The 27,135-nt window shown below is 37.2% G+C and overlaps 1 protein-coding gene across 6 annotated transcripts in view; it reads left to right on the top strand.

Annotated features, from left to right (window-relative positions):
* Nucleotides 1-27,135, top strand: part of ATXN7L1 (ataxin 7 like 1) — a 111,958-nt gene extending 84,823 nt beyond the window's left edge. For 5 of the 6 annotated variants that reach the window (XM_040061900.2, XM_040061902.2, XM_040061906.1 and 2 more), the window contains 8 exons: nt 2,700-2,983; nt 7,794-7,876; nt 8,731-8,987; nt 11,124-11,316; nt 13,681-13,802; nt 16,343-17,294; nt 21,282-21,356; nt 24,467-27,135. In XM_040061900.2, the coding sequence (XP_039917834.1) occupies nt 2,700-2,983; nt 7,794-7,876; nt 8,731-8,987; nt 11,124-11,316; nt 13,681-13,802; nt 16,343-17,294; nt 21,282-21,356; nt 24,467-24,508 (2,008 nt within the window). In that variant the 3' untranslated portion in view covers nt 24,509-27,135. Of the gene's footprint in view, nt 1-2,699; nt 2,984-7,793; nt 7,877-8,730; nt 8,988-11,123; nt 11,317-13,680; nt 13,803-16,342; nt 17,295-21,281; nt 21,357-24,014 lie in introns of all 6 variants that reach the window. The other variant, XM_040061901.2, reaches the window with a different exon arrangement.

The following is a 27,135-nucleotide window of genomic DNA, read 5'->3' as shown; positions in this document are numbered from 1 at the left end:
ATTTTTCAGCTGGCACTTTGCGCATATTGAAGGAATCAAAAAGCATTTGTATCTGACTGGAGAGAGTTACCCTGTTTCTTTCTTAGTGCAGAAGAAATAATGAATGTTTCTGGTGTGTTGGCTTTGGTGTAGTAACTTTTGTTGCCTTTTAGGTAGATGCTGCTATTCTTATTAGAGTTTCTTTTGTCAAAAAAAAGTATACTTGTCTTTACTGAATACAGATTTTTTTTTTTCCTTCACTTTTTGTGTTTGTTTCATGTTGTTTTTTCTAATCGTCACTTTCAACAGGTGTCTTTAAAAAAATCTAAACAAGCTTATTATTCAAAAACTCATTTTAAGATACAGTAAAGACTATAAACCTGGGTTTTGTTTTTCTAACAAACTTTTGAAATTAATCCTCAATTTTTTACTCAAAACCTAGTGTTTTGGGAAAAGAATCCTTTCTAACCATCAAATATAAATATAAACATTTGTGGTTTATTTACTTTTTAAGACCTTAGTAGTTGACTCCTGTCACTAGTGGACAGAAGTCCACTCCTGTGGACTTTCCAATCTGTGATTTGGTTATAAATTCATCTTTATGTGTTATGCTAAGACTAAACTAGAGATCCTCACTGCTGAATGCAGTAAAAGAGAGAGAAATTATAATCTGTAGCTTCTGAAATCATAAATACTTTACTATAGAGTACCAGGAATCCTATAGAATGTGTACATCCACAAATACTGGAGTATTTTTCTTTTTTATACTACAATGAAATGCATAATGAAGGTTGACTTGTTGATCTGTAACAAAATGAAGCAAAAATATTCTCTCCCCTGGGCATTTTTCATTATCACAGTGATCCATCCATATGTGCCCTAGGATCTGAGATTCTGAACACTGCAAAACAGAGAAACCCTGTTCATTTTTATTGACAATATTTCACTACTAGACCAGATAGTACACTTGATTTTTTCACTGATTATCAGTATTTTGAATTAAGATAGTTCTTAAAAAATGGGCATGAAGATTTGCTCATATGTTTTTTATATAGTTTATATATAGTAGAACTTCTTAATGTAATTAATGTAAAATTCTCCTATTTTCAGAAAATCTATTTGCCATCTGTTTAAAGACAAAAACAAAAGAATTCCTAAGCTGAGATGTTCGTTTTTGCTTGCCATTTAACTTAATAAATTAGGAGCAGTGTAAAAAAGGAGAGGATCAAATCCTCCTTTTCATATCTACATGTTTGCTTTTATTGAAATACTTGAAACAGTTCTGATTTTGTGAGTAAGGTACATTTTTTACTTAATTTCTGACCAGTGCTCTACACTTTACTGTGGTTGCTTCTGTATTCTAACTGCTACACTCACAGTACCACAGGAGATTGAAGTTTTAAATAATTTCATTCCAGCTCCAGAAGACGTCTTGGTCTCTAAATCTTCATCATTGTGTATATATATTGTTTATATCAATGTTTGTACATTTTCCTGTGTTAAAATACCATTAGAATAAAGTTCATCATCTTCAGTAGCTACAGAGAAACAGAGGTTTGTAGGAGCCCAGGAAAATCAAGACTTAAGTTGTTTTGGACCCTGCTTTGATGTTTGCAAAGTGTGTCCCATGGAGAATGCCATCTCAGTTATCTTTTCCTGAAAACTCCACACCTGTTAAACATCCCTTCTGTAGAAAGGTGTAGCACAGGTGCCGTTTTTCAGACACAAAAGACTGAAATTATATGTGAGTTGTGAATGGAAGTATGTCCCTAACCATACATGCATTGTGTTGTATTTTTTATTTGGGTTTGTTTTAGTAGGGAGAGGTATATCATTTGTATATAAACTGATAGTCACAAGATATCCAGTTTTGGAGTTGTTGAACAGATAAAAAGCTATCACTGGATATTTCCTCATGCAGATAGAACCCAGAAATATTACAATACTGTTGCAGGTGAAAATCATTTGTCTCAATCTTTTTTGCTGCCAAATTGAGAAGGTAACATTTGTTAGTGTCAAAAATATGCAGTGGTGGTAGTTAAGTTAGAGTAAGTTAGTTATTGCAAACTTTACTCTGAAAAGGGCCAACTAAGTTAATAATTATATTGAGAATTTTTATTTTTAAGTACCTATGATTTTATTAAAATACATTGTAGTAATGCTCAAGTCAACAAGGATTTTAATACTTTTAAGGGACAGCTGTTGAGATTTCTATGCTTAAAATCTCTTTTCTCCTTGTTTCCAGAACTTGTATGTCATTCAGACACAAATAAACAAATGAATTGTTTTGTGTTTTTAAAAAATATTAATATTATTAACATCAGTTATCAGCAAACTGCTTCGTTATCGTGGTGAGTTTAGTACACCATACACATATCTGGTTTGTGCTTGTGTTAAAGGCATGAGACTGTATTTATAAGGGGTATGTTTTGCTTAGTACCAAATACTAATTTTGCTTATGAATTGCAGGGAATTGGATCTCAAAAAAACCCACAAAGGTTCATTTTCATAATTCTCTACAGGCTTTACAGATGCCTGGCTTTGGAAATGCTTGATTCAACAAAAATAGTCAATACTGGTACCAAGTATTTCATTTTAGTCTGGTCTTAAGATACTGTGTCACTTGTATTGTAATTTTTTGTATCCGTGGAAAGGGATTAAGTAACCATGAATCTTCAGTGCAGAAAATACCACGTGAATATTTTTCTTTGATCTTGCAGCGTTCCTGTTCCAGTAGTCAGTCTAGAGAAAATTCCTAACCTAGTGAAGGCAGATGGTGCCAATGTTAAAATGAATTCTGCAACCACTACCACCATCACTTCCTCCTCAGCTTCTTCATCCACCATACCTGCTCCAACTTTGGTTAAATCTGGTTTGACATCCAAGTCAGTGCCACCATCACCAGAAAAGATTCTGAATGGCAGAGGAATTGTAGTTCCATCAATAGACAAGAAACACCAAAATGGCACTAAAAGCAGTAACAAGCCTTACAAAAGACTTTCAGGTAAGTGATGTAGTTCACCTTTTGTGGCAGTCTGTTTTTCTTTGTTAATGCTTCTATAGCTCATAATGCAGCTAATAAAATGCTGGATTTGGTTTGATTTTTTTTGTTGTTGTTGTTGCTGTAAGATGCTGGGTTGCATGTATGAAAAGGAAAGCTTTCACACTCTTAGCATGTGTAAAGTATTTTCAAAGTACACATTCTGTTTAGCTTGAAATTACCGGTCAACAGGCCAAATACAAATTTTTAAGGAAGTAAGTTTATTAAAACAGAAAGGCAGAAGAATTTTTCAAGCCATTATGGGATTTGAGTCTATTTACAACAAAGCAAAATGTGCCCTGGTTGGGTGACTTCAGTCATGATTAAGTCGAACAGGTTTAAGACATTGGTTTGTCCGCTAAATCATGATTTTTTTGAAGACTCTTTTTTGTTGGTTTTGTTTTGTTTTAGATATGAGAAGATTCTTAAGGAGATATGGGAAATGCTGAGGATGTATTAAAAGTCATAATTTCCCTCCACCTCTCTCCCCCTGCATTTCACATATGAGTGCCAATTTTTTCTTGTGTGATGATCTTGATCTTTCTCAGGAAGACAGGAGAGTGGAGTTGAGAAAATGACATTAAATGGGAAATGCCCTGGATGGCCTTAGGCAGGGTGGTTTGAGGATATAGATCCCTTTCCAAATGTGCCACCAAAACCCAGAACACCACATTGTGGGAGGTTGCCATCCACTGGGAGGAAGAATTATTTTCCATGGAGTTCCCTAGAGGTGACCCATGCCAGCTGTTGGGCAGTGAGGACAGAATTTGCCCCTGAAAGTAGAAAACAGTATTTTGCTCTGAGTGAAAGAAAGAAAGTGTTTTGAGGGTGAGGGGGTTTTTTGTTTGTTTTTTTTTATTATTTTTATTTTAAAGCAAAAGTAACAGGCTCAAATTTATGGCTGAAGAAGCTGTGCAGGATCTATTCATCAGCTGGCAGTACTTTGTGACTTGGGCAGGAACTTCTTGTGTGTGCTGAAAGGCTAATTTTGCTAATGGCAGCATGATCTGCATTAGATCGTCACCTTGGCACAAAGTTAGTTCACATGATTTCTAAATGTGCACTAGTTATGAACCAGTATAAGTTGTACAAGATAAATGCTTTCGTTTCCAGTTAATGAGTATGTCCTATTTTTTGCCTGAATATCAGGTTTATTTTTTTCATTTTCTCAGATTTGGCAGTTAGACTATGGTACTGCTACCTTGGCTGGATTTCAGACCAGTGTGAGGTGTTTGCTAGGGCTGTGTGGGGCATGGAACAATGCCATTGCCTGAAAGGATTCAGTACACTGATTGCTTTCTTAACTAGTTAAGGGTGACATATAAGAAAACAGAACCGTTGTTCATTTATAGCTTTTCACAACAAAAAATGCTACAAGAGAGTGTCTTAAGATTAGGTTTTAACCCTTACATTTCACTTTTTAAGATCCAGTATATTATTCTAATAAAACCTCTATATTTTACAGTTAATTTAGAATATTGCTTCCTTTTAACCTATTATTTTTCTATGGTTTAGATGCTGAATTTAGCTAATTTAGTTAATAAATTCAAAATTCCTCCCTGAGCAATTGAAACTGTTAGTGGTTTTCCTCATGTCACCACTTACCACTGCAGGGCTGTGGGTGATACTCGTGTGTTTTTGTGCAAGTGTTTGCAGAAACATGTTCATAAAGGAGAATCAGTTCTGTAGGGCCTTCCTGCACAGCTTGCTGGCTTTTTCTGTGGAGATAGCTCTGGCACTGTCTTTTCTCTAAGCTCTGACTTGCAGTGTCTTCTAGGCTAGGGAACATGGTGGAAATTTCTGCACAAGACTGATTGAGCATCTAGATAGGCATGTGCTTACTTTTATGCAGTTAACAAATACACAGAGATGAAAGAGGTTTTTTTAGAGCTCCTCTGTCATGATCAGATTTGTGATCTGTTCAATCTTACTTCCATTGCCTTGAGTATTGATGCAGCAACACAATAATTTAGGGATTATGCAAAGAAGTAGAAGTTCTGAGAGCGCTGGAGATGAATTGCCTGTAGATTGTATGTCACTATGATGTATTCTTCTCCATTATTATACAGGACTGTGCAGAGGCTGAGACAAAGATCTTGGAAGGTCAATGAGATGATTATTTGAGATATCCCATAATTTCATTCATTTCACATGAAAAGGATGAGACTACAGCTAAGGGATTTAGGTTTCCCTCAGTCAGCTACCCTAGAGCTGTATGGATGTTAATTTTTGAAGCTCCCTAATAAGTTTGGCCAGTTTGCATCTGTTTCCTTCCCTTTTTAGCAACCTCTACTGTCTCTCACACCATTTGCCTGACTATGACTGAAGTTTGTTTTTTTCTTTGCTGAGAGCTGGTGGTTGTTTGTGTGATGAATGAACCTGCCCTCTTTTCAGGAGCACTGTCCTTGTTGAGAGAGAGGAAACAGCTTGTGGAACCACAAAAGACAGTCTGTAGCTGCCCAGGATAAGTGGATCAGTGGTTCCTAGTAGCAACTGCAAAAAAAAAAAAATCTTTTTTCCTAAATCTTCCTTGGTTCTTGTTCCCTTTGGGATGACATTACAGAATTCAGATGCCCAGCTTAAGCCAAGTAAAACTCTTCTGTTGCAAACAGAAATTTATGACAGTTCAGTGTTGGCCCTTGCTCTTCTCTTGGTGAGGTTATAACAAATGCTCTTCACTTTGTCCACTGAACATGAAGAAGGGGGATCCATTCCAGAAATACAGCTTTTTCCAGCTGTGCCTGTGCACGGGGGTCTAGGGCTTCCTGCACTCCACATTTCCTACTCAGTAGTCAGAAGCTGTATTTAGTTATTGATAAGAAGGTGGTAAGTTTCATGTAGTGTGTTGCCCAAACCAGGAGCATCTGTAGCTGGCAATTAGATGTTCATGATTTCTCTGGAGCAGTCAGAAATGCTTCAGCCAGGAGAAGTGGCTTCCTTTGTTCAATATTTTCTGTTTCTCAGGGAAACAGTATTTTGTTGTTCAGTCAATGGCAGAGGCCTCCCCTCTTTCCTTCTATAACTCCTTATGTTGATTTTATCTGTATATGTTTTCCTAATAACTGGCTTTGCTGTAATCAGTCCTACAAGTCTTAGTCAGCTGGGCCACTTACCGACAAGTACCGATCTGGAGCACTTTTGATATTTGAGGTGTTTCCCTGTCAGTCCAAAAGTCCTTCCTTGGTGACTTTCTGAACACATTCCATAGCCTTGTAATTGCCCTCAGGACCTTTCCTTTGAAGGCATATTTATTAGTCCATATTGTCTCTTTAGTTTGTTTTTCCAATTTGCATTGAAGGTTTTAGGTGGGTCATTCAGGAAACTGTAGTAGGAGCATCTTATACTCAAATCCCAGGAGTAACTCACTCTTTCAGTTCATGAACATGTGTTTTCATGTATTAAGCAGAAGAAAATAGTTATTATATTGAGTCATACATTAAAGCAGAAACCTTTGTGTTTCTGTTGTGTTGTAAATGCCAAAGAAACTACAACTACCTACAACATATTTCAGTCCCTTTGTAGATTTTACCAAAAAACCCTGTGCCAACTGGTTTTTCCAAGCACTTTTTTTTTTTTTTTTTTTGGTATGGTTCTGCTAATAGATTAATAATATAACCATTTAATATTTGCATAAGCATTTTTAAGTCTAGATAGCAGAACACATAAAACTGCTAGAAATGGTGATATCTGGAGGCTAGTTGCTGTCTAACATAAGCTACTTGTCCTTACTTTTCTTTTTCCAGCTGTTCTGCTTGCTGTGATGCTGTCATAGGACTGTAACACAGCTGTGAATCACTGTCTTCCTCTTAGCTCCCATTTGTTTGTTTATAAAGAATTTTTAAATGCCCTGATTAAATGTTGTATTTGAGTACAGGATGTTTATTGTATCTGACTGTAACACCACTGTCTAGTTAAAATAGGATTTGGCAAATAGTTTATATTCCCCTACCAAACAAAAGCAAACCAGTCTGCCAATTACACCATAATTTGTCAAGGTGTATGAAGGTAATGGTAGAGGGTTTTGATGGCATAATCTGAAAAGTGTACATCCATAGTTTTGTTAGAGCTTTTAGTGCAAACCATAAAATTATATTAACATAACCCGAAGGAGGTGATGCTATCTGTGGTATAGAAATACTAAAATACTAATGAAATTAAATATGCAGATACAGCATATTAAATATTAATGGCCTTTTAATGTTAATCATGAGTAGAACTCACGTAAATGCCTTTTTCCATAATCTCTGCAAACTTTAAATTCCATCCCTCCCTTCACGTAGGGAAATAAAAACTAACATACATCTAATTTTTATAAAGATTTAGGGGACATATTTAGATAAATTTTATTTTTAAAATACCACCAGTTGTTTAAAGCACTTGTGATACCAGTTGTATCTTAGCCCAGCTCTGGAGCCAGAGCTGCAAATGCTGTATTTTACGGTCTCGGAAGCAGCCACAGTTAGAGAGGGAACTGAACTCACAGGGATTTGTCTTGCACCTTTGTTTGGACCACTCCACTGTAAGGAGACTTATTTCCATGAAGTCTTTGGCTGAAATCCTGCTCTAAATGGTTTTAAACATGCAAGGACAAAAAAAAAAGGCACAACTATAGGATTGGTGCACATGGCACTGATATGGAATGCTGGGGTTGGGATCAGTGGTTCAGGCTGAGCCTGATTAAATTCTAACAGGCAAAAATTGTAAGCTACTCTGGTTAAATCTTCTGTAATAATCTTTTTTTTTTTTTCTTGTTTCCCATTCTCCCATCAAACAGAAAGAGAATTTGACCCAAATAAGCACTGTGGAGTACTGGATCCTGAAACAAAGAAACCTTGCACAAGATCGCTCACCTGCAAGGTATTTTTCTTAGAAGATAAAATATCAGATGCTTTGTTATAGTTTAAATCCTACCACAGTAGTTTGAGAGGTCATACCTGCTCCTGTCTTACAGACAATGGGTATGGTATTCAGGCGCTGTCTTCAGGTAATTCTTTTGTGTAATTCCGTTTCTTTGAATCAGAGCATCTGCATTATTCCACTGATATTTCTAAAAAGATGTTTTTCTTGTCATTTTATTATGCAAAAAAAGCATTAATGTTTCATGTAGAAGCCCAAGTGTTATTTTAAATGCTTCTTTTTTGGTTCATGTGTGCAACAATGTTGAAGTATAGTCATTTCTTAGTAAAAAAATATACCATATTTTTGTATAATAAATTACTTGGAAGCTGCCCTTGTGATAGTAATAACTCTTGTGTCAAAAAGTAGCAGCAGTGTGAGACATTTCTAATGAACATTTGTATGTGTATGTGCTGCCTATGACTAGAGATGATCAGCTAAATTTCCTTTAAAATGTATTCATGTTTTTCAATCCAATGAAATCAGTTTTTCATTGTAAGTTAAAAGCTACAATGATTTTCTTAATATCTTAAAATTACTGGAATTCTATTTTCCATCTTGGAAAAGGTAAGTCAATAGTCTCTATTATATAAAAATTGTTGCAAAAAGTAACCTTAGCCTTGATGTTGGCATTTCTTAAGAATTATTTTATAAATTATCAAAGATAATGTGGAGTAGGAGCTTTATTTCCATAACTGTGGCTAAAGTTGTTTGAAGTAGATTTTATCTTTTACTGTAGTGGTGTATCAGAACTATAGAGGACTCATAAACAATGTCATGCACACACAAATGCTTTTTAACCACCCTATTTTTAGACTCATTCACTTAATCATCGACGAGCAGTTCCAGGCCGTAAAAAACAGTTTGACATCCTTCTAGCTGAACACAAAGCTCGATCCAGGGAAAAAGAAGTCGCAAAAGACAAAGAGCATCCACCGTCTGCAAGGGAGAGCTATCAGAGCCAGCCCACACCAGCACAAGACTCTCTGTCAGGATCCTCAGTGAACTCTGGGCAAGAATCTAAAGTAACATCTCCTGCAAAATCTAGGCCACCAAATTCTGTACTTCCAAGGTAAACGGTTCTCCAGAGTGGAATGTTGCGTTCTGAAAGTGCTGTAAGAAGTTTCTTAGACTTTCATACAGCTCGTTTTATAAGCATTTAATACTTCTTTAGCCTATTGCACAATAAAACATTAATATAAGAATTTCTGCTAGCTTATGTTAAGCTAACTCTGTCCATGGTAGCCTGTGATCTAATTGGGAATGAGGAAAGGAATAGCGTCCACCTTTGGCTCAGAATCTCAGACTAGCTGCATTTTCTTGCTAAAATAGTCAGTAATAAAAAAGGAAAGATTATATTCCAGTCATTCGGTCACAATTGAAAGTAAAAGTCTGTTTACATGAAACAGTGTAGGTATTAGTGGTAAAATTCTGCACATTTACATAGAATTTTTCTCCTGAAATACTATGCCAATTACATCAATGGAATTGTTGTAAAAAAAGGTGTAATTTAGTGTTGATTTAAAACTGTTGATATGAAACTGTCCATAGCATGTCTTCCCTTGTTTTGAAGATTTTTCTTAGAAAGGGCAAAACCAGTATTTAGAAGGACAATGAAAACTTCTAAAGGCATAGTTTTGCAAAAAACAGTGTGAGATACTTGATCTACTGAATTCTAATTATCCTCTGGAAAGCTTCCCATATGTTTTGTTTATTTGTGGCATTTTTTAGTACTAATTTTGGCTGGAGTGCATAGAGCGAAGTTAGTTGGCTTTGTTCATATTTATATTTTTTCATCATTCCTTTCTTTGCAGAAACCTTGGTCAGGATTGAGTGCTCATTCTGGGACTTTCCTCCTACGATAGTCCCTATTGCAAAGAGATATTTCTTGTATTTGCTATCTCAGGTCTTACAGAGACAACTGTAAGGTTTTCTGTGTGGCCACCAAGCCTGAATGAAGTTTCATTCCTCTGGTGGCAGAGGCGGGCTTTGCAGGGTTTCAGTGAAAAGTCAAGGAAAGAATACCCACAGATGAATTGCTGCCCTCTGCCTAATTCTTGTAAAAGCAGTGACCTTACACAGTCTTTCCACAGAGAGGAGCACAGAGAGGTAGAAGTGGGGTTTCGTAGGTGCTACAGTCTAAGTAGCAGAACTGGAGTGCAATTCCGTGAGAGTCAGCTGCAGAAATTGCAGAGGTAGGAGTACTCGAGGAGGATTTTTGCAGTCAGACGTTGCATTTGTACAGTCTGCATTTCTGTTTGTGCTGCAGTGTCTCTGCTGGTTGTCCTGGCTGGTTTCAGAGCAGCCATGGAAGCTTTGTGGCCTCTCTGTGGGGGCCAGCAAGCCTGCAGCTCTGCTGCTGCCCAGCCCAGCCCTCAGGCACAGCCCGGCGTGGCTGCAGCCGCTGCAGCGTTAGTCCTGGCTGATGCCATCAGTGAGCTGTCCCTGCACAGGTCAGGAGAGGGCTCCTGCCCCAGGATCAGGGACTGCTCTGTCCTGAGGGCATGAATTCATGAGACTGAAGAAGATCATCTACAGATTTTGCCCACAGTGGACATCTCCAGCCTCGGAGCTCTCCATACACACTTGGTTGTAGAGACTGTAATTGAGAACCTTTTCCCTCACTTCTAATCTAATCTGTTTTCCAACTACTTATGAAAGGCAAGGCACCATCGTACCCTGTGGTGCAGAGGCATTCCTACTTTGTTTTATTGCATTTTAGACAAAGGTAAAGAAAACCTACATGCTATGAGGAGTTCTCCAAGTTACTTCACTCATTAATCTACCTGTAGAGGGGGTCAGCTAAACACTCTTATGTTTAATACAGTAATTTTAGTAGGATTTTTGTAACTGGACCCTTGGGATTAATCAAGTAGCAGAGTAATGGTGCAATGTAAAAAGGTTTTATATACCTGATTTTTATTTGTGTTTTAAATATACTTTGTCTCTCTCAAGATCTGAAATCCAACTTCACAACAAATTTAAAATTTCAGGCAATTCTGTGTGCTTCTGTTAATATTAACTTTATGACAACTCCACAGTATATTTCTGACAAGACCAAATGTCAGCTATTCAGGGTCTTTTACTGCCCTTGTTTACACTGATCATTTCTGGCATCATTTGCTCTGGTGCTTGATGCCAGCAGGTAGGTTTGTAGATGATTTAATGCTTTGAATGCTGATGATTTAAATGTATATTCTCCTTCCAGACCTTCATCTGCAAATAGCATAAACAGCAACAGTTCTTCAAACCACAGTGGGTACGTACCAGAACTGCCACTGCCTTCCATGGGAGGAGATATCACAAGCAGATTGTCCAGTGATGAAGGAGAAGCGGATGGAGCTGAAGAATCTGAGAAATTAGACTGTCATTTTTCTGGACATCATCCCAGACCTCTTGGGGTATGTGTCAGTCTCTGGCATGCCTTGCTATTGTTCTTGAATAACTGGGGCGGGGGGAGAACAAATAAGTAATTTAATAAGAAGGTAAGGAATGAAGACTTTACATTCTGAAAATTCTTCTAAAAAGAAAAAATACATATAACAGAAAAGGGTAAGGATGGGACAAGGCAGGAGGAAACCACTGGTCAGTACATGTGATGCATTGATGTAGGACAAGATGGGCAGCAGAAAATCAGAAGTTCTATTTTTAGATTGTCCTCTCAGTAAACCTCAAATTGGGTGTAGTTCTGCTAAACTGAGGAAAGTTTTGCTTTAAATGTGACATGAGCAGATATTCTCTTGATGGCTGCAATTCTTACAAAACTGTACCTTGCAGGTGGTGGCAGAAGGCTAGTACAGTGCTCCATTCATTTCTGTAGTCTGGTTTAAAGCAGTAATTCTGTGTAATTTATGTGAGTGTATGTGGACTTAGAAATTATTGCTTCATTCATCTCAAGATGGAAAGGCTCTGGGGATGGCTCAAGTATGTGTTTGAGCAGCTGGTTTTGTCTTTCTCCTGTGTTAGTGAGAAATTTCATTGTAAGTAGTTAAAAAAAAAAAAAAAAAAAGCTGCTTTGTGGTATTATCCCTGCAGTGTGAATTTGTTTACACTGTTCAAACCAAGAAGCAGTGGAAGAACTCTTGAAGTTCTTAGAAGTTGGTTCTCATAAAAACTGAGCCAAAGAATACACTTACGTGTTTTCCATATGATATACAGAATAAAGTAAACATTGTGGTAACTGGTAGCAGTTTGTATTCCCTAGAGCAAAGGAGAACTTGTTACTGTCAGACACCAGAAAAAAGTATGACCCAACATTACTGTCAGATGAAGCCCTGTATTTGGTTATTACACAGAAAATGACAATTACTATAGTCCACATAACGCTATGATATGCAGAAGCCTCCTGTTTCCTTGGTACTATTGCATGCTACTTTGGTTTTGCTGATTGCTTCTCCATGGATTAAAAACTAAAGTTTCCCTGCATGGGTGCCCACACAATTCAAAAAATAATCTAAGTGCAGCCAGTTCTTGTACATGCCTCAGCAGTGAGGCGTGGCTGTCAATAACCATTTTGGTTTAGGATCCTAGTTCTGTTTCAAGGCAAACCCACTGACTCATCTGTTCTCTGAAATCTTAGCATGTCTCAACTGAACCAGTTACTGGTGGTGAAGCCAGTTCTTAGTCCGTATCGGTGTGAAGTCAGATATGATAGTGTAAATCACCTCTGGTTCCTGCTAAATTGCTGAATTTCATATTCAAGTAGACTGTTTTCCTTACAAAGTCCCTCTCCTGGCCAGGTGGTAATAACTGATCAGGGGGAAAGTCAGTAGCTCCTTAAATTGCCTCTTGGTGGTACTTGATGTTAGTGGTAGCTCACTGGGACGTGAGGATAGTTTGTCAAGTTAGGTGGTGGTTTTAATTAACCTGTTTAACCTTGTCATGAAACAGACTTAAAATGAACAGTTGCAGTCACCACTTGCTGTCCATTAAGTTGAAAAGTACTTTGAATGGATGCTCTACTACCACATCAGTGCTTCTTCTGTCAGCCAGAACTGGTCTGACTGGGTCCCTCGTATGATGGAGAGTTGTCTTGTTTTTTGAGGATGATTTGTAACAGGTTTCTCTCCTACAAACAGGCATTGCAGCAGTTCTCTGCATCATGCAGATCAGTAAGACTGAGCTATCATGCAGATCAGTAAGACTGAGCTGAAGCAAGAGCAGATTCCTGATTGTAACATTTCAGTGTAGTAGGACTTTTCAGGAAGTTCTCCGGAACTGATGCAAGTACTTCTGAGCTCTGCAGAATTCTCAAAATACTCCTCCTGTTGATTTTCATGCACTGTGAAGAGTGTATCCTATGTTCTGTTGTAGCACAGATGCCATGGATGATAATTCACTTTTTTACTGAAATGTCAAGGGTTTGTTTATTAAATAGATACTAAAGATTGCACATTTTTTTCCTCTTCAGTTATATTTTTATTGCTGTTATGCAACTATGAGATTTAAGACACACAGAACAGTGTAACTTGAATTTCTGAGGCAGTAAGAATTTTTTCTTCAAAAGTACCTCAGCAGTTACATTCTTTCTCTGGCACTGATTCCGTAATGAAGTATGAAATATACTTTACACTAAGCTGAAGTATTATGCACATACTTCATAATTCTTAAAAAACCTATTTGTGCTGTAGATAATGAAAAACATGTTTTAAAAGAAGTTTTATATTCATGATACAAATTACAACAGTGCTCCTTGATCTATCAATAAATATTTCACAATGTAGAAATACCTTTTTTAAGCAACACCTAAATACCTTTTCTTCCAGTTCTGTTCCTATGGCAGTCGCTTAATGGGAAGAGGGTACTATGTCTTTGACAGAAGATGGGACCATTTTCGATTCGCACTGAACTCCATGGTAGAAAAACACTTGAACTCACAGATGTGGAAGTAAGTGGGATTTTTACACTTGGTGGGTAATTTACATTTTTAATTCTGTAAAAATTTTAAATTAAACACTCCATGGCCAGTGTTTGTAAAATTACCTATGTATTAAGGTATAGCAGTAATATGTGCACAAATCTTCTCTTCTCTGTTAAGGAATATACAGCCCAACAGAACAATCTCCTAGTCTGATGGACATTTCTGCCAGATTTAGGACTCTTTCTAATCCCTAAAAGTCTAGATTTTTGCTTAGAATTGTATGCCTTTATCATGCCCCTGTATCACCCATTCAGGCTTTGCTGTGCAAGACTCATGAGTTGTAAGATAAGGAACTTGGTGCACATCTGTCTGTGTGGAAGATGGAATAGGATAGGTTTTTAATCCATAGTGCCTTTGGGATCTTAAAATTCTGATTATTACTCACTGTTGAAGCACCTTGCCATCACATATGCAGGTTCCAAGCACTATAGGCTTTGACTACATAAATCCATTGAAGTAGACTGCACTTCTAAAATACTTTAATTAATTCTTTATTCTTAATTAATTAAGAATAATTAATTCTTAATTCTTTAAGAAAAAAAAGGAATTAAAAGTTCATGGAGCTGCAGATAGGATTGATTTTTTGGGGGGTATTCTGCTACAGAATATTCATTCTTCTTTCAATATAATGCTGCTAAAGTGCAGTGTTTCATGTCACTGTTTATTATCAGGGCTGTGTTATATTCATTGGATGTCAGCCATTAGATAAACAAGGTTTGATTTTTATTCAGATATATATTTTTAAGCACTAAAGTTTGTCTTGTCTGACTAACCTGGTAACTTAATGTTAACAGTGCCATTTTGCTAGGAGATATAGTTTGGAAATGGTTTGTTCTGCCATGAAAGGGCCAGTTTCATGTCCAGAGACTGATCATGCTCAATCTGCTTTGTAAATGTGTAAACTAGTGTCTGTCTCCTTCCACAAATAAAAATATTTTAGTTTCCTTATATAGGAAGATTAAAATTTGTTACCTGTTGGCTTTGTCAGGAGAAAAGATGCTTGGGCATCTGAAAAAACATGCACCACCACTAGTACAAACTAGTACAGGAAACAAAACCACTATAGTAGTTATTTGATACCAGAAGTAAACAGGCCTTACCCTGCTCCCACTAAATCTGATTTGAAAAGTTTTTGCAAATTTTAGCTGTTAATGTAATCTCTAATACCTTAATGAGCTCCAGCCGTCCTCACCCCTCCTCTGGACTGACCTTTCCCCAAGCAGGCTGGGGGTGAGGCTGTTACTCTATAGCTCTGCAGCATGGCCAGAGGTGCAGGGATGCAGGGCCGTGTTCTCAGAAGTGTGACATTAAAAAAGTACTTTTATCCCAAAGTACTTTGCAAAGGTGGGTAGGAATTGTTGGGCCTTCTTTAGAAGAAGCCTGAAGGACAGCTCTGGTAAGCAGCTTTGTTTACATTGCAAGTGGCAGGCAGTAGGACTTCCTCATTTCTGGCAGCATGGACTGTATGTAATCCCCTGTGTAACTGTGTCATAAACAGTGTTCTGTCGAACAGTCTCCAATGGAGGAATACCTAGAGAGAACACTTGTAATTAGGATTTAATTTATGATAAAACAGCACACCCAGGGCTGGTCTTTTATTGTATTTCTGTGAGGGCAAAAGTAAGCATTTAAAAGTGTGAAAGGTGCCAGCAGTGAGGCTAACAAGAGCAGAGTTATGGGGCTGAACAGCTTCATAGAAAAGAGAAATAGGATTAAACTGTGAATTAAATGTAAGTCTAAATAATAGGAAAAGCTCACATAATAGTTTTCCAAGAGATATTATGAAGGTCTGATTCTTTGATAATACCACATTAGATAAAATAATAGATGATGGCTGAATGGAAAGGAATTTGAATACATCCTACTAATTTCACAGGTAATATTATTATACTTTCTTCTCAAAAGGATATTCAGCTGTTTATAAAGCTTATTAAGCTCTGTTTAATATTTTGTCAATTTTTCAATATTGAAAATTAATCAATAAGTGACCTGTTTAATCCCATCTAACCAGCTTTCAAATAAGCTGTTGGAAATAGCACTGCATTTGAAAAGGGGTGATCTTTCCTCTTTATGCTCAATGATTAAGTGCTTCACAACCCTCCAGACTGTCTCATTTACTATCTTAATGAAATCTAAACTGTGAGTTTAGGTTGATATTGAAACTGTTCCACAACTTGAACTTTGAAGCAAAACATACGCAATTAATGAAACATAGTGACTAGGATATGTATAGGTGCCACTGTCAGGCATTTTATTTGCATTTTTGAATTGTTTGGTAAAATAAGAAAAGGAAAAAGGAAATTAAATTTGTAATTAAGTGTTTAAATTGTAATACTGTGCATTTAATTGCTGGATGTGATTAATAGAATAGAATAGCAATCAAAATTATAATGAGCTGGGTTTGCCTTTTTGAATAAGTTAATGGAAATGATTTCCTATCTGCATTGTTTGGAAGGAATTTTTTATGTATCTCTCTTCTGTTTTCTTTCCTTTCCTTCTCTGCTTAGGAAAATCCCTCCTGCGGCAGACAGTCCCATGCCTTCTCCAGCAGCACACGTCTCCACTCCTTTTCCAGCATCAGTCTTACAGCCCTTCAGCAACCCCAGTGCGGTGTATATTCCTTCAACACCTATCAGTTCAAGAATCACTTCTTCTTACATAATGACGTCCGCCATGTTATCAAATGCAGCCTTTGTGACAACGGCAGAGACAAATTCCATTATGTCACACACCACAGCTTTTCCGCACGTGGCTGCGAGCCTAAGTATCATGGACTCAACTTTCAAGGCGCCATCAGCTGTGTCACCAGTGCCAGCAGTCATCCCTTCCCCATCCCACAAGCCATCCAAAACCAAAACCAGCAAATCCTCAAAAGTGAAAGACCTCTCGTCTCGAAGCGATGAGTCTTCAAGTAACAAAAAGAAAAAGCCGCAGTCGTCGTCTTCATCGTCGTCATCATCCTCGTTATCTTTGCAGACATCTTCCTCATCTTCATTTTCAGGGTCCCACAAAAAGAACTGCGTCCTGAATCCCAGTTCAACGTTGAACTCCTATCAGGCGACATCCTCCTACAACAGTGTGTCTGTGCACAATACCAATAATGGAACAAGCCCACTCAGTGCCAAATCGGAGCCCTCAGGACGGACTTCATTGTCAAGTAGTTCAACAGACTCAGTGAAACACATGAGCATGGTAGTGAGCAGTATTGACTCTTCTAATCTGTCTGTATCTTCTCTCGTGCACCACTCAGGGGACCACTCCCTGGGAGCACATAATGCAGTGTCTTCTCTACCCCTTTCTTTTGACAAATCAGAAGGAAAAAAACGTAAAAACTCTAGTTCTAGTAGCAAAGCCTGTAAAATCACTAAAATGCCTGGTATGAATAGTGTTCATAGAAAGAGCACTGCCAACCTTATTTCTGCGGTGCCAGATCCTACAAGCAGCTCCATCTCTCGGCAGGTAAGGGACTCTTCCAGTTATTTTTTTGCAGATCATGTCTGACTTCCTTGAAATATTTCGTGCATTCTGAAAAGAAAATGCTACATTTGCTTCAGATAGGTTTTCTTCACACAACTTATTTTCTAGGTTAATACAGAAACGTATTTGTATTTGTTTTGTATCAGTCATAGAAAGATGTTTTGAGAGTTAAAAAAATATTATATATATATATATACTTTCTCAAAATATTTTTATGAGATTTTTTTATTCAATTATTAAAGTAGCTATTTGTATCTCTGAAAGTAAAATTGAATTTCCAGAATGGATAAATAATTTTTAGAAAAAAATTTTTTTCCTAATTCTCATCTCTCTGAAATAAATTGTGTTATTGAAACAGGAAGATGAGAGTCAGAATTTCTGTTTATTTCTTTTCCCAAACTTGTTGCTTGTTCATTTCCTAATGTTATGCAAGTCTCTTCATATCTCTTCAGTAAAACACATCTACCTTTCTCCTGGGGAGAGTCTGAGGTGCCTGACCTGAGATGTTGTTTCCTGTTTGAAACTGGAAAAATTAAGAAATTAAGATCTTAACCAGATGACCTTTAGTGGACATTTATTTACCTTTTCCAGTGTACACGTGTTCACAGAATATTGAAGTCAGTGCAGCAGACGGGGTTACACACACTTGCTCCATTGATAGCAACAGAGCTTTGGGTCCTCTTTCAGTGGTGCTGTATAAGGACAAATGTGTGAAGTGAGATCTGGGAAAACTGCTGATCTAATCTTTATAATGATCCACTGTTTCATTCTGCTGCTGTGTCCAGTGCTGTGCAGTGCACACAAAACAACGCTTGGCCCTGGTGTCTGGAAGACAAAGCCATAGAAAATAAGATACCCCAGAGAATCCAGGGAAGGTAGCTTAGGAATTGGTTTGGTTTGGGGTTTTGGGGTTTTTTTGTTTGTTTGTTTGTGGTGGGGTTTTTTTGGTGTGTGTGTGTGGTTTTTTTGTTTGTTTGTTTTGTTTTGTTTTGTTTTGTTTTTGTGAAACTCTCATTTCCTAAGGATGTTGCACATAAAAACAAATGGAATTTGGAAAAGAAGATGGTAAGGGCAAAGTAATCCGTAAGTAATATGGCAGCAAAAGGAGAGGAAAAAAAGGAATAAATTAATCCTAAAGCTGGTATAGGAGACAGAATAAAGGTCTCAAAGAATGACCTAGCAGGTATATTTTCTCTTCCCTACTTCCAGCAGAGGTACAACAGAGATTACTTGTTTGGCTTTTTAAAGTGGGGAGTGGCATTGTCTTTCTATCGTAATCCTCTTAAATGTGTCCTGCAATCAGAACTGATCTTCAAGTAACTGAAGTCAGCAGAGGTTGCTGTAAATTCTTCCTTCTGCCACACAGTCTGAATTTTGAAACGTGTGCCCAAAAAGATTAAATTGTCCTGAGGTTTAAAGTGTCAAATGGAAAGAAAAAGGAAGTACAAATTGGTACAAACATGGATAATAGGAAATGGATTGTATCATCTTTTCATAGGACATAGACTGTATCTGTAGCTAGTGCAGTGTGAGGAACTCTTATGGAGGAGGTTCTGAGTTCAAATTCTGAGCTCCCTTGGGATCAAATCTGCTCCTGTGTGTCATTCCTGTTTCAATTGGTGATGTATTTCATCGTGTTGCACAGTAATAGTAAATAAATCACAAGAAATCCATCAGAGGTCTTTGCTGAATATTTGTAAAAATGCAATTCTAATATTTTTTTCATAAGTAAGAGGTTAAATATTTCTAATGAGTATTACAATATACAGATATTTAAGTAGGTTTTGTGTGTATATATGTGTGTGTGTGTGTGTGTGTGTGTGTGTGTATATATATATATATATATATGAGACCAGGTGAATACATACATATATATATATACACACACCCACATGCATATACATGTATGTATTTATGTAAAAGTTGGTCACACTTTCCTCTTATACTGCAGGGTTTTGGAGCTACAGTAGTAGTCAAAAATAGGAGGCAAAATGGTGTTAATTGTATTTCAGAAGTCTGGCTGGCAGCTAATTGTCTTTCTGACAAGGCTACTATATGCAATACAACATAAATGGAATTTGTACCCATTTAAGCATATGGGTCAAATAATATTACATACTCTGCTTGTGTTTATTGAAGCTCTGGAGAATACAATACCTAAATTCCCTTTTAAGCTGTGCTGTTTGACTTGCTGTGTTCTAGAAATGCAATTACAGTAAAAATCCCACCCCCAAAATGGCGTGGCTCAAAATCTTGCTCCTCTTCCTTCATGTAATAGGGCAAATTGAAGAGACTAAGAACGCAGCAACAGGTGATAGGTTGAGGTATAGCTTTCTTATTTAATCCAGCTCTAGACTGGATAGATAATAACTGGAAGTGTTAACCACAGGGTTTTGAAGTACGCTTTATTTTTAAAAGATGCTGGGGAAAAAAAAGGATTTGAGTTTTGGTCTCCCACTTATGCTTTTGAAATGGTGTTTCCCATCATTAAAGACCCAAGATATCTGGGAACCTTTCTTTTGTTTCAGAGTGCTGTACCTGTTCAGCCTGTGTGACTATTTCTCCATTTAAAAGGAAGACATGTATTTATTATGGTTTATGAATGCCGTAATGGTGTATGTAGGGAAGAAAGGCTTCCAGGTGTGTCCCGATGCAAGGTGGTGTATCTTTAGTCAAGATTTGTAGTTGAAGAATGTTGTCCTCTAGAGAACAGCTGTGACAGGCAAAACAAGCTGAAGGGAGCAGGACAGGCAAAGGCCCATCCTTTTAATCTTCAGGCACCATGGGAGCGCCTTCAAAAGCAGCTGTAAATAAAAACTTTAAACATTTATTCTGGATAGAATGTGAACAGAGAACACTGTTTCAAACAATGTCTGTGTGAGAAAGGCGTGTGAGGAGAGGAAGAAAGAGGCTACCTTTCACTCTGTTCATGAAATGGCAGAATGACAAACAATGCTGCGGAAGGGAAGGAGAAAGCTGCTTTGTGAAGGCCCTGCCAGCCAATGCCACAGCCCCACCAAGCCAGTGAGGAACTGGCTGCTGCATTTCTCACTGCTCGGGAGACAGGTGCTTGCTACCTCTCCATCAAAGGATTAAAATCATGTTACTTGAAGTCAGAGACTTTGTAAGCAACTATTCACGCTGCAGTCATCTGCCATTTGCAAACAGGTGTCCATGGTTGATTTTTGTCAGTCTTGTAACCCCTGAGGAACTGCTCCTCTGACTCAACAGCTGTATCCTTTCTTGTATCAAAAGAGAAATACCTACACCATGTTTACAGGTCGTTGTAGAAAAACCTGTGACAGGCTGCTCTTGCAGAGTGCTGTAAACTCACAAACGTTGAAACAAGCAGATGGAATATTGCAGTATTGTAACTAAGTACTTTTAAAATGTGTGTATATGTTCTACAATTTACACTCATTCCCAAAGAAATTCTCTGATGCAGTAAATGGATACAAATGCAAATTTGAACCTCTTGAATTTGGTTCTTGTGATTAATATTTGCTTTATTGAGTAATGATATATGGAAAAAATGACATAACTTAGGGCATGCCCTGGTGCTTGGCCACTTGATTTAAGCTGCCCAGGAGAGGGGAAGGTCTCCTGGGGAGGATCCTGTGAACTGGAGCACTCTGTGCTCTCTGAATAGCTGCTTTAAGTGACTCCAGTAACTAGAGAAACCAGTCTAGAGAGGTGGGGGGGTTACAGTTTATATTCCCTCAGCAACTGTTTTGTATGTTATTTTCTGACCTGTAACAGTATTTATGTGCCTTTTAAGATTATTTAAAATATACAGACTCTGAGAGATCATGATTCTGTCTGAGGCATATCTTTTGCAATAGCAAAATACCCGTGGTCCGAATGCAATGCGATTAGCAGCACGTTACACAGGGAAGGGATGGCCATCACCAGCATCTGAATTCAACTGACAAATATGCCTCTCAATACTGCTCAATTAATGTTTTTCAGATTGGAAAAAATAGCAGTGTAGCTTTGTCACAATCCAGTCCTTCGAGTACATCAAACCCAGTACACAACAGACAAGTAAGTTGCTTTTTAAAAAGTGTACTTAAGTAGTCTGCAAGCAGTTTTGAAACATTTTATACTAGAAAACCTTAAAATACAATTTCTTTATGAGTACAATTCTTTATCGATGCTGCCTTTCGGTGAACTAATACTAGATTTCTCCTCTCATGTAATTTTTTTCCAGCTATTTTCCCCTCCAAGAATTATGTATTACAAATTTTTTGCTTATTTTTCACCACCTGTATTACAGCTCAGGTTGGCTCATGTGTTGCTCACTGGCTGTTGCTTTGGTGATACAGGCTCAGCAGCAGCAGCAGATCTCTTGGTTTTTCCATCCAGCTTCTCCTGCTAAGCAGGATGGCACAGGAGGGGCAGCATTTAAAAATGGGCCAGGAGTGAAGCAGCAAAGGGAGGGCAGAAACAGGATAGAGAGGATGAGGCACTTGACTATGCAGAGAAACTAATCTGTAAGCGTAACTAACCCATGTGTAATATGAGTTCTTAAACAGAGTTGGATAAGGATAATAAATGCTGAAACTCAGCTTTTTTTGATCCAGCCCTCATCTGTCTGGAGGACTGCTACACTGATTTATTTTAACATGGCCCCTGCTATTTGACTCTCCAAGTTTAGTACTTTATCAAGAGTTTAGTATCAAGTTATTTAGTGTGAAAAGGTTTCACACCTCAGCAAGATACAGTCACAAGTAAAATAGAGGATTTTTCTGTACAGCCAGTGTCCTAGAATTAAATTATGCATGAATAATTATTCCAAATGGTTGTGCTGCTTAGTTTCTGCTGTGTAGGCACAGGAAAAGAATAGTAATGATAACCCACCACTGTATGCCCACTCAAAATACTCTGAATCACTTGTATCTTGAGATGAACTGCCAAACAGTAAATTTTATTTTTTTGCCTCTCACTTCTGAATGCAAAGCAATGTATGTATGGAAGAACTACTCTAAAGGGAAAAAAGTGGAAAATTTCTTCATACTTCTAGGGAGTGGCATTTTCTTGTGTGACACTGTCATCCAACTGCCAGTGACAAACTGTTCTGAAGTGCAAAACTATTTTTGTTTTAATATCTTGCTCCTGTGTTAGTATAACATACACACTACCCGAGGAGCAGAACTTGTTGGGATCTGTTGCCTAGATCCCATGGGGAAAACCTAAGAGTACAAAACATTAATTTTGTGTCAGCTCTGTGTAAACTGAGACTATTGCAGAGCTTTTCAGCTGCGTGTTTTCATAACTTTATCAAAAATAGAAGTGTTTGCTTGTTTTAAGCCCGACAAACTCTTTATTTTTAAAAATATGTTTCTGTCAGTTTGGTAGTTGAATGTGGAGCTCAAAGTACAAATACAAAAAAAAATCAAGTTGATACAAAGTTTTATTAAACTTACTTTTTTTTTTTTTTTTTTTTTTTTTTAAACTTGCACAGGATTTTAGTATTTGGAACCATGAATAACGATTCTCTATTTAAGAAATGCTTAATAGTGTCAAATCTGAGCTGCTTTGTTGGCAGCTTTTATTTCCAATCTAGCAATTGAATAGTCTCTAAATAAAATTTCTGTCTTAAACTGTGCTATAATATTTATATTACAGATGTTAATAATTAGGTTACAATAAGTGGATCTAGAAGTATATGCTATGTCAGTAAAGGTATTACTGTGCAAGCTGAGCACTCTTGTTTTGAATCTTAGTGTTGCTATGACCATAATAATCAGGGAGTCCGAGTGAAGCAGGGTCTGTAGGCAGAGACGATCTCTGCTATACACCAGGGTTTATAGTTGGAAAAATCTGGCAAGTTTTCATGAATACGTCACAACAACAGACCTCTAACAATGCAGTTGGAAGCAGAGTTGCCAAGCTAAATGTGCACGTGGAGCAGATCCTCCAGACTGCCTCCGCTGTGTTCCCTGGCCAGGCAACCTGGCGGGGCCGTCTGCTGGCGCAGAGCGGGAGCCAAAGGGAGGAGGAGATTGTTGTTCTCGAGAAAGGGGAGAGGGGTCCAGAACTCATCACAGGCTTGAGTGGCTGGGTGAGAATGTGGCGTTTGGAAAACTGTGTTGGGCTGTAAACCCAGCCTTGTTTGTGCCTGTGACCACCCGGAGAGCGTCCCGCTGGCCTTCCCAAAGCAGGCGGTCGGAGTGAGAGGAGACACAGCACTGCTGTGAAAGTCACCTGCTACCCATAATGAGTGTTCCCCATTACTGAGTTGTGAGCTGAAGGTGGCCTGTAGTTGTCTTGATGTCACAGGAGTAGCTCCATTTGATTATTTGCTCCGTGCGTTGAAGTTCACTCGGGTACTCCCGTGGAGCTGGTGGATTGTGAGAATTGTTGTGGAACTGTCAGTTCTCTCCCACTGCATTAAACTCCATCAGGTTAAACTCAAACAGATTCTTCTCAATTACTGTTTAATATGTATATTGTTGCCCCTCTTTGTGACCTGAACTCGGGATTGTATACATAAAAGCGTGCCTGTTTTTCCAACTATTGTTGCTTTAGTAAAAGAAATACTGCTTTTCTCTACAAAAACTACTTGGTCTTTAACAAAAATTAATGGAATTGTAATTTTACAGTTAAATTATTTGTGCCTGTATGTATTAAAAGTTTGTTTTCTCCAGCTTTTATTCTTGTTCTAGGTTTTTAACTAATCAAGTGTTTTTGTCTTCATAGTGCTTTTAGGTGCCTGAAAGTGTTAACACTTCAAGACCTCAGTACGCGGTGGTTTTTAAATACTGAGTAACTAGATCATTTTATTAAGGGAAGGTGACAACGTGTGTGCTGTATGAGGATTCCTTGTGCATGAAAACATGCTGTGTAGAGGAAAAGATTCTTCAGAGTTGTCGTCTAATTGCTGCTCTTTATTTGTAATGATAACCAAGTTAATGAACATGAGATTCACCAAAGCTTATTAAAATCAGACCGTCCCAAAAGGAAATATGCCATTTATTCAAAGCAGTTCCTTTTCTTAAAGGTCTAATGTAGTCAGTAAACAGGGAGGAAATTTAGTTCAGGGACTTGAAATAAATTCCTGCTTTGAGTACTGTCAGCCACAGACATTATTGAAGTGTTTTATACCAAAAGACATTGTGTGATTTTGAACCTGGCTCTGGTTTCTCTTTTAGAAGACATCAAACCGGACTGGTAGAATAAGGACTCTTCCATAACAAGGAAAAGGAACCAGCCTATAATCTCTAGCTCTCAGCAGCCCTACTCCACAGGGTTTTTCTTTTCTATGTCCTGCAGATGGATTTAATCTTTTATGAATTTGTGGTTTTAAAGAGAATTAAATTTACAGAAAACTGTAATAGTGATTTGTTTAGTTTTTCCACTTGTATTTGCCACTGATCTGTGCGTTCTGCTTGGTTATGTTTCATGCCTTTTAAAGCTGTTAACGTTGCAATGCTCCCTTTGTTTCCTAACCAGAACACAGTGGACATTCCAAAAAAAAAAAAAAAAAAAAATCCAGATCATGATTTGAATTTATTTAAAGGATCTCCAAATTTTTTCATTAAATAAAAATTACAGTAATTCTGTATTTAAGCTTGTCCTATGGATAAAAATTGAGTGCATTTCTTAGTAATTTGCAAACAGCTGGGGCACTGCAACTTTAGGGACTAATCCTGATTGGTGCTCTGTACCTACAGCATTTAATAATTTCAGTGGGAATTTTGAGTGTTCAGCCTCTTCCAGGATCAGGCTCTTAAGGAACCTATATTTCAATCAATGCATAGCAGAATTTTGCACCAAACTGTAATTACTGTTATCAGGGCCCCAATGTGTAAAATCCCCATATCTTGAGGGATTTCCAGACCCTTAAGAACACAGCACTTGATAACTTCAGTGAGCAGTTTGGGTTTGTGAGGACAGGAGTTGAGCAGATTGGCTTGCATTAATAGAATTGCACTGACAGTGTTTCTTATAGGATTACTGAATAATTTTTTAATAAAATATAGATTTTATAATCAGGAAGCCAATACTAGGTACTGGAACAATAGTACAGAGGAGTTAATTTTTATTTCTACAGTGTTAAAAGTGCACTTATATGCTGGTTTATTTACATCTTGGGGAAAGGCGAGAGACTGCAAATAGGGAGATTATTACTACTTTCTTTTTTAAAAAAAGAAGGGTTAAGGCAAATTTTAAGACTAAAAAAGTTTAAGCAATTATAAACAAGGCTAGACCCTTTGAAAAAAAAAGTTTAGAAATATTCTTAAAATAAATTTTTATAGTGTTAATTTTGTAATAATTTATGTTTTGCTATACTTCAGAGCTAACTGACCGGTATAGTTTCAGAAACAGTATGAAACTTAGGAAAGTTTAAGCAATGTTTATATTTTTAAAATGTTCTTTGAATTATGTTTTTATTGTACATTTCTTCAGACTGAAAAATGTGTACATATCTTTGTTATTTTTGCACAATTTTTGTCTTGTTCAGTTTTAGGAGCAGTACTATGTTGATTTTTTTAATTTATTTTGAGTTATAAAACTGCAGGATTTTAAAAATCTCAGTAACAAAGTCATCCTCTGTAATCAATGAACTGCTATTTCTGGATGTTGAGGGAAAACAGTGGTTGTGAGATTCAGTGGTTGCTTCTGAGAAATAATGCTAATCAGTGACTGAAGGAGCAATTTTGTAGTTTTAGGAAGCTTTAGCTGTTTCCATGCATCTTTTAATTGGAAAGCCAAATTATGGAGCCTGTCCTTTGAATGCTGCTTAAATTTTATTTTCAACTGGGTTACACCTGACAGCATTTCAGGAAAGTTAAGCACGAAGTAAAATCCCGTGGTGTTCTTTCATCATCAATTAATCATTATTTAATTAAATGTATCAGAAATTTTAGCCTGCAAAATGAAATGGAAGTAAACTTTTGGAAAAAAAGTGGATACAAACTGGACCAGCCTATAATGCATTCTTATTGTAGCATTCACTCGTAGTTCTTTTTCTTCCCCATTTGCCTGAAAATCTTGTGATTTGTTTCCAGCAATAGAGGCTCAGAAGCTTTGGTTGTTACACATACGCAATGCATAGGCCCGTCAGCCATAAAAAGCGACTTGGATAACTTGTATGCCTTCTTTTGTATCGATGTAACAATTGTAAATAGTGCTGATCGACCTTTGTAGAGAATAGTTTATACAGCATATTCTATTATTGCTGATTCTCAGTGAACTATTGTTTTAAAAAAAAAGAAGAAAAAAAGAAATTTTTCTATTTACACCTTATATTTTGTTATGCTGTTGACCCATGGCACTTTAACAAAACTCTGTGGGTTTTGCATAGCTGGTCAGTCATGGGATATATTAAATAACTGTTGTTGCACAGAAATGAATTTGCACCTGCTATATTGTGCTTTCCTACTACAGATTTTAGAACCTTTTCCAGAAGACTTTTGAAGAAAGCATGTCCAGTCATTCTAAGGAAAAAAAAAAAAATGCCATACTTGTACAGCCAATTTCTTTTCTACAATCCATATTTTGTAACACTAAGTATTTTCATTCTTTGTCCTGCACCTTTATGTATTAGCAGTATCAAATAGAATTCATTCCATGCTTGTGATAATTGTAAGCAGAATAAATGTCTAAAGTAGGTGTAAATAGTAAATTCTATGGCTTACAGTTTAAAAAAGGAAAACCAGAACAAACATGTATCTGATTGATACTGCCATGGTTCAACACCGGGCCTGGAGATATTCTCTAGTGAGCGATTGTATTTTTTTGGTTTTTTTTGCTTTATTATTATTTTTTTTTTGTAACATGGCTTTGTAAATAAAATAATTTATATGTTTGTAAGAAA

This window comes from Hirundo rustica, chromosome 4 (assembly GCF_015227805.2).
Source record: "Hirundo rustica isolate bHirRus1 chromosome 4, bHirRus1.pri.v3, whole genome shotgun sequence".
Classification (NCBI taxonomy): Eukaryota; Metazoa; Chordata; class Aves; order Passeriformes; family Hirundinidae; genus Hirundo; species Hirundo rustica.
This window is presented reverse-complemented; position numbering and strand designations above follow the sequence as displayed.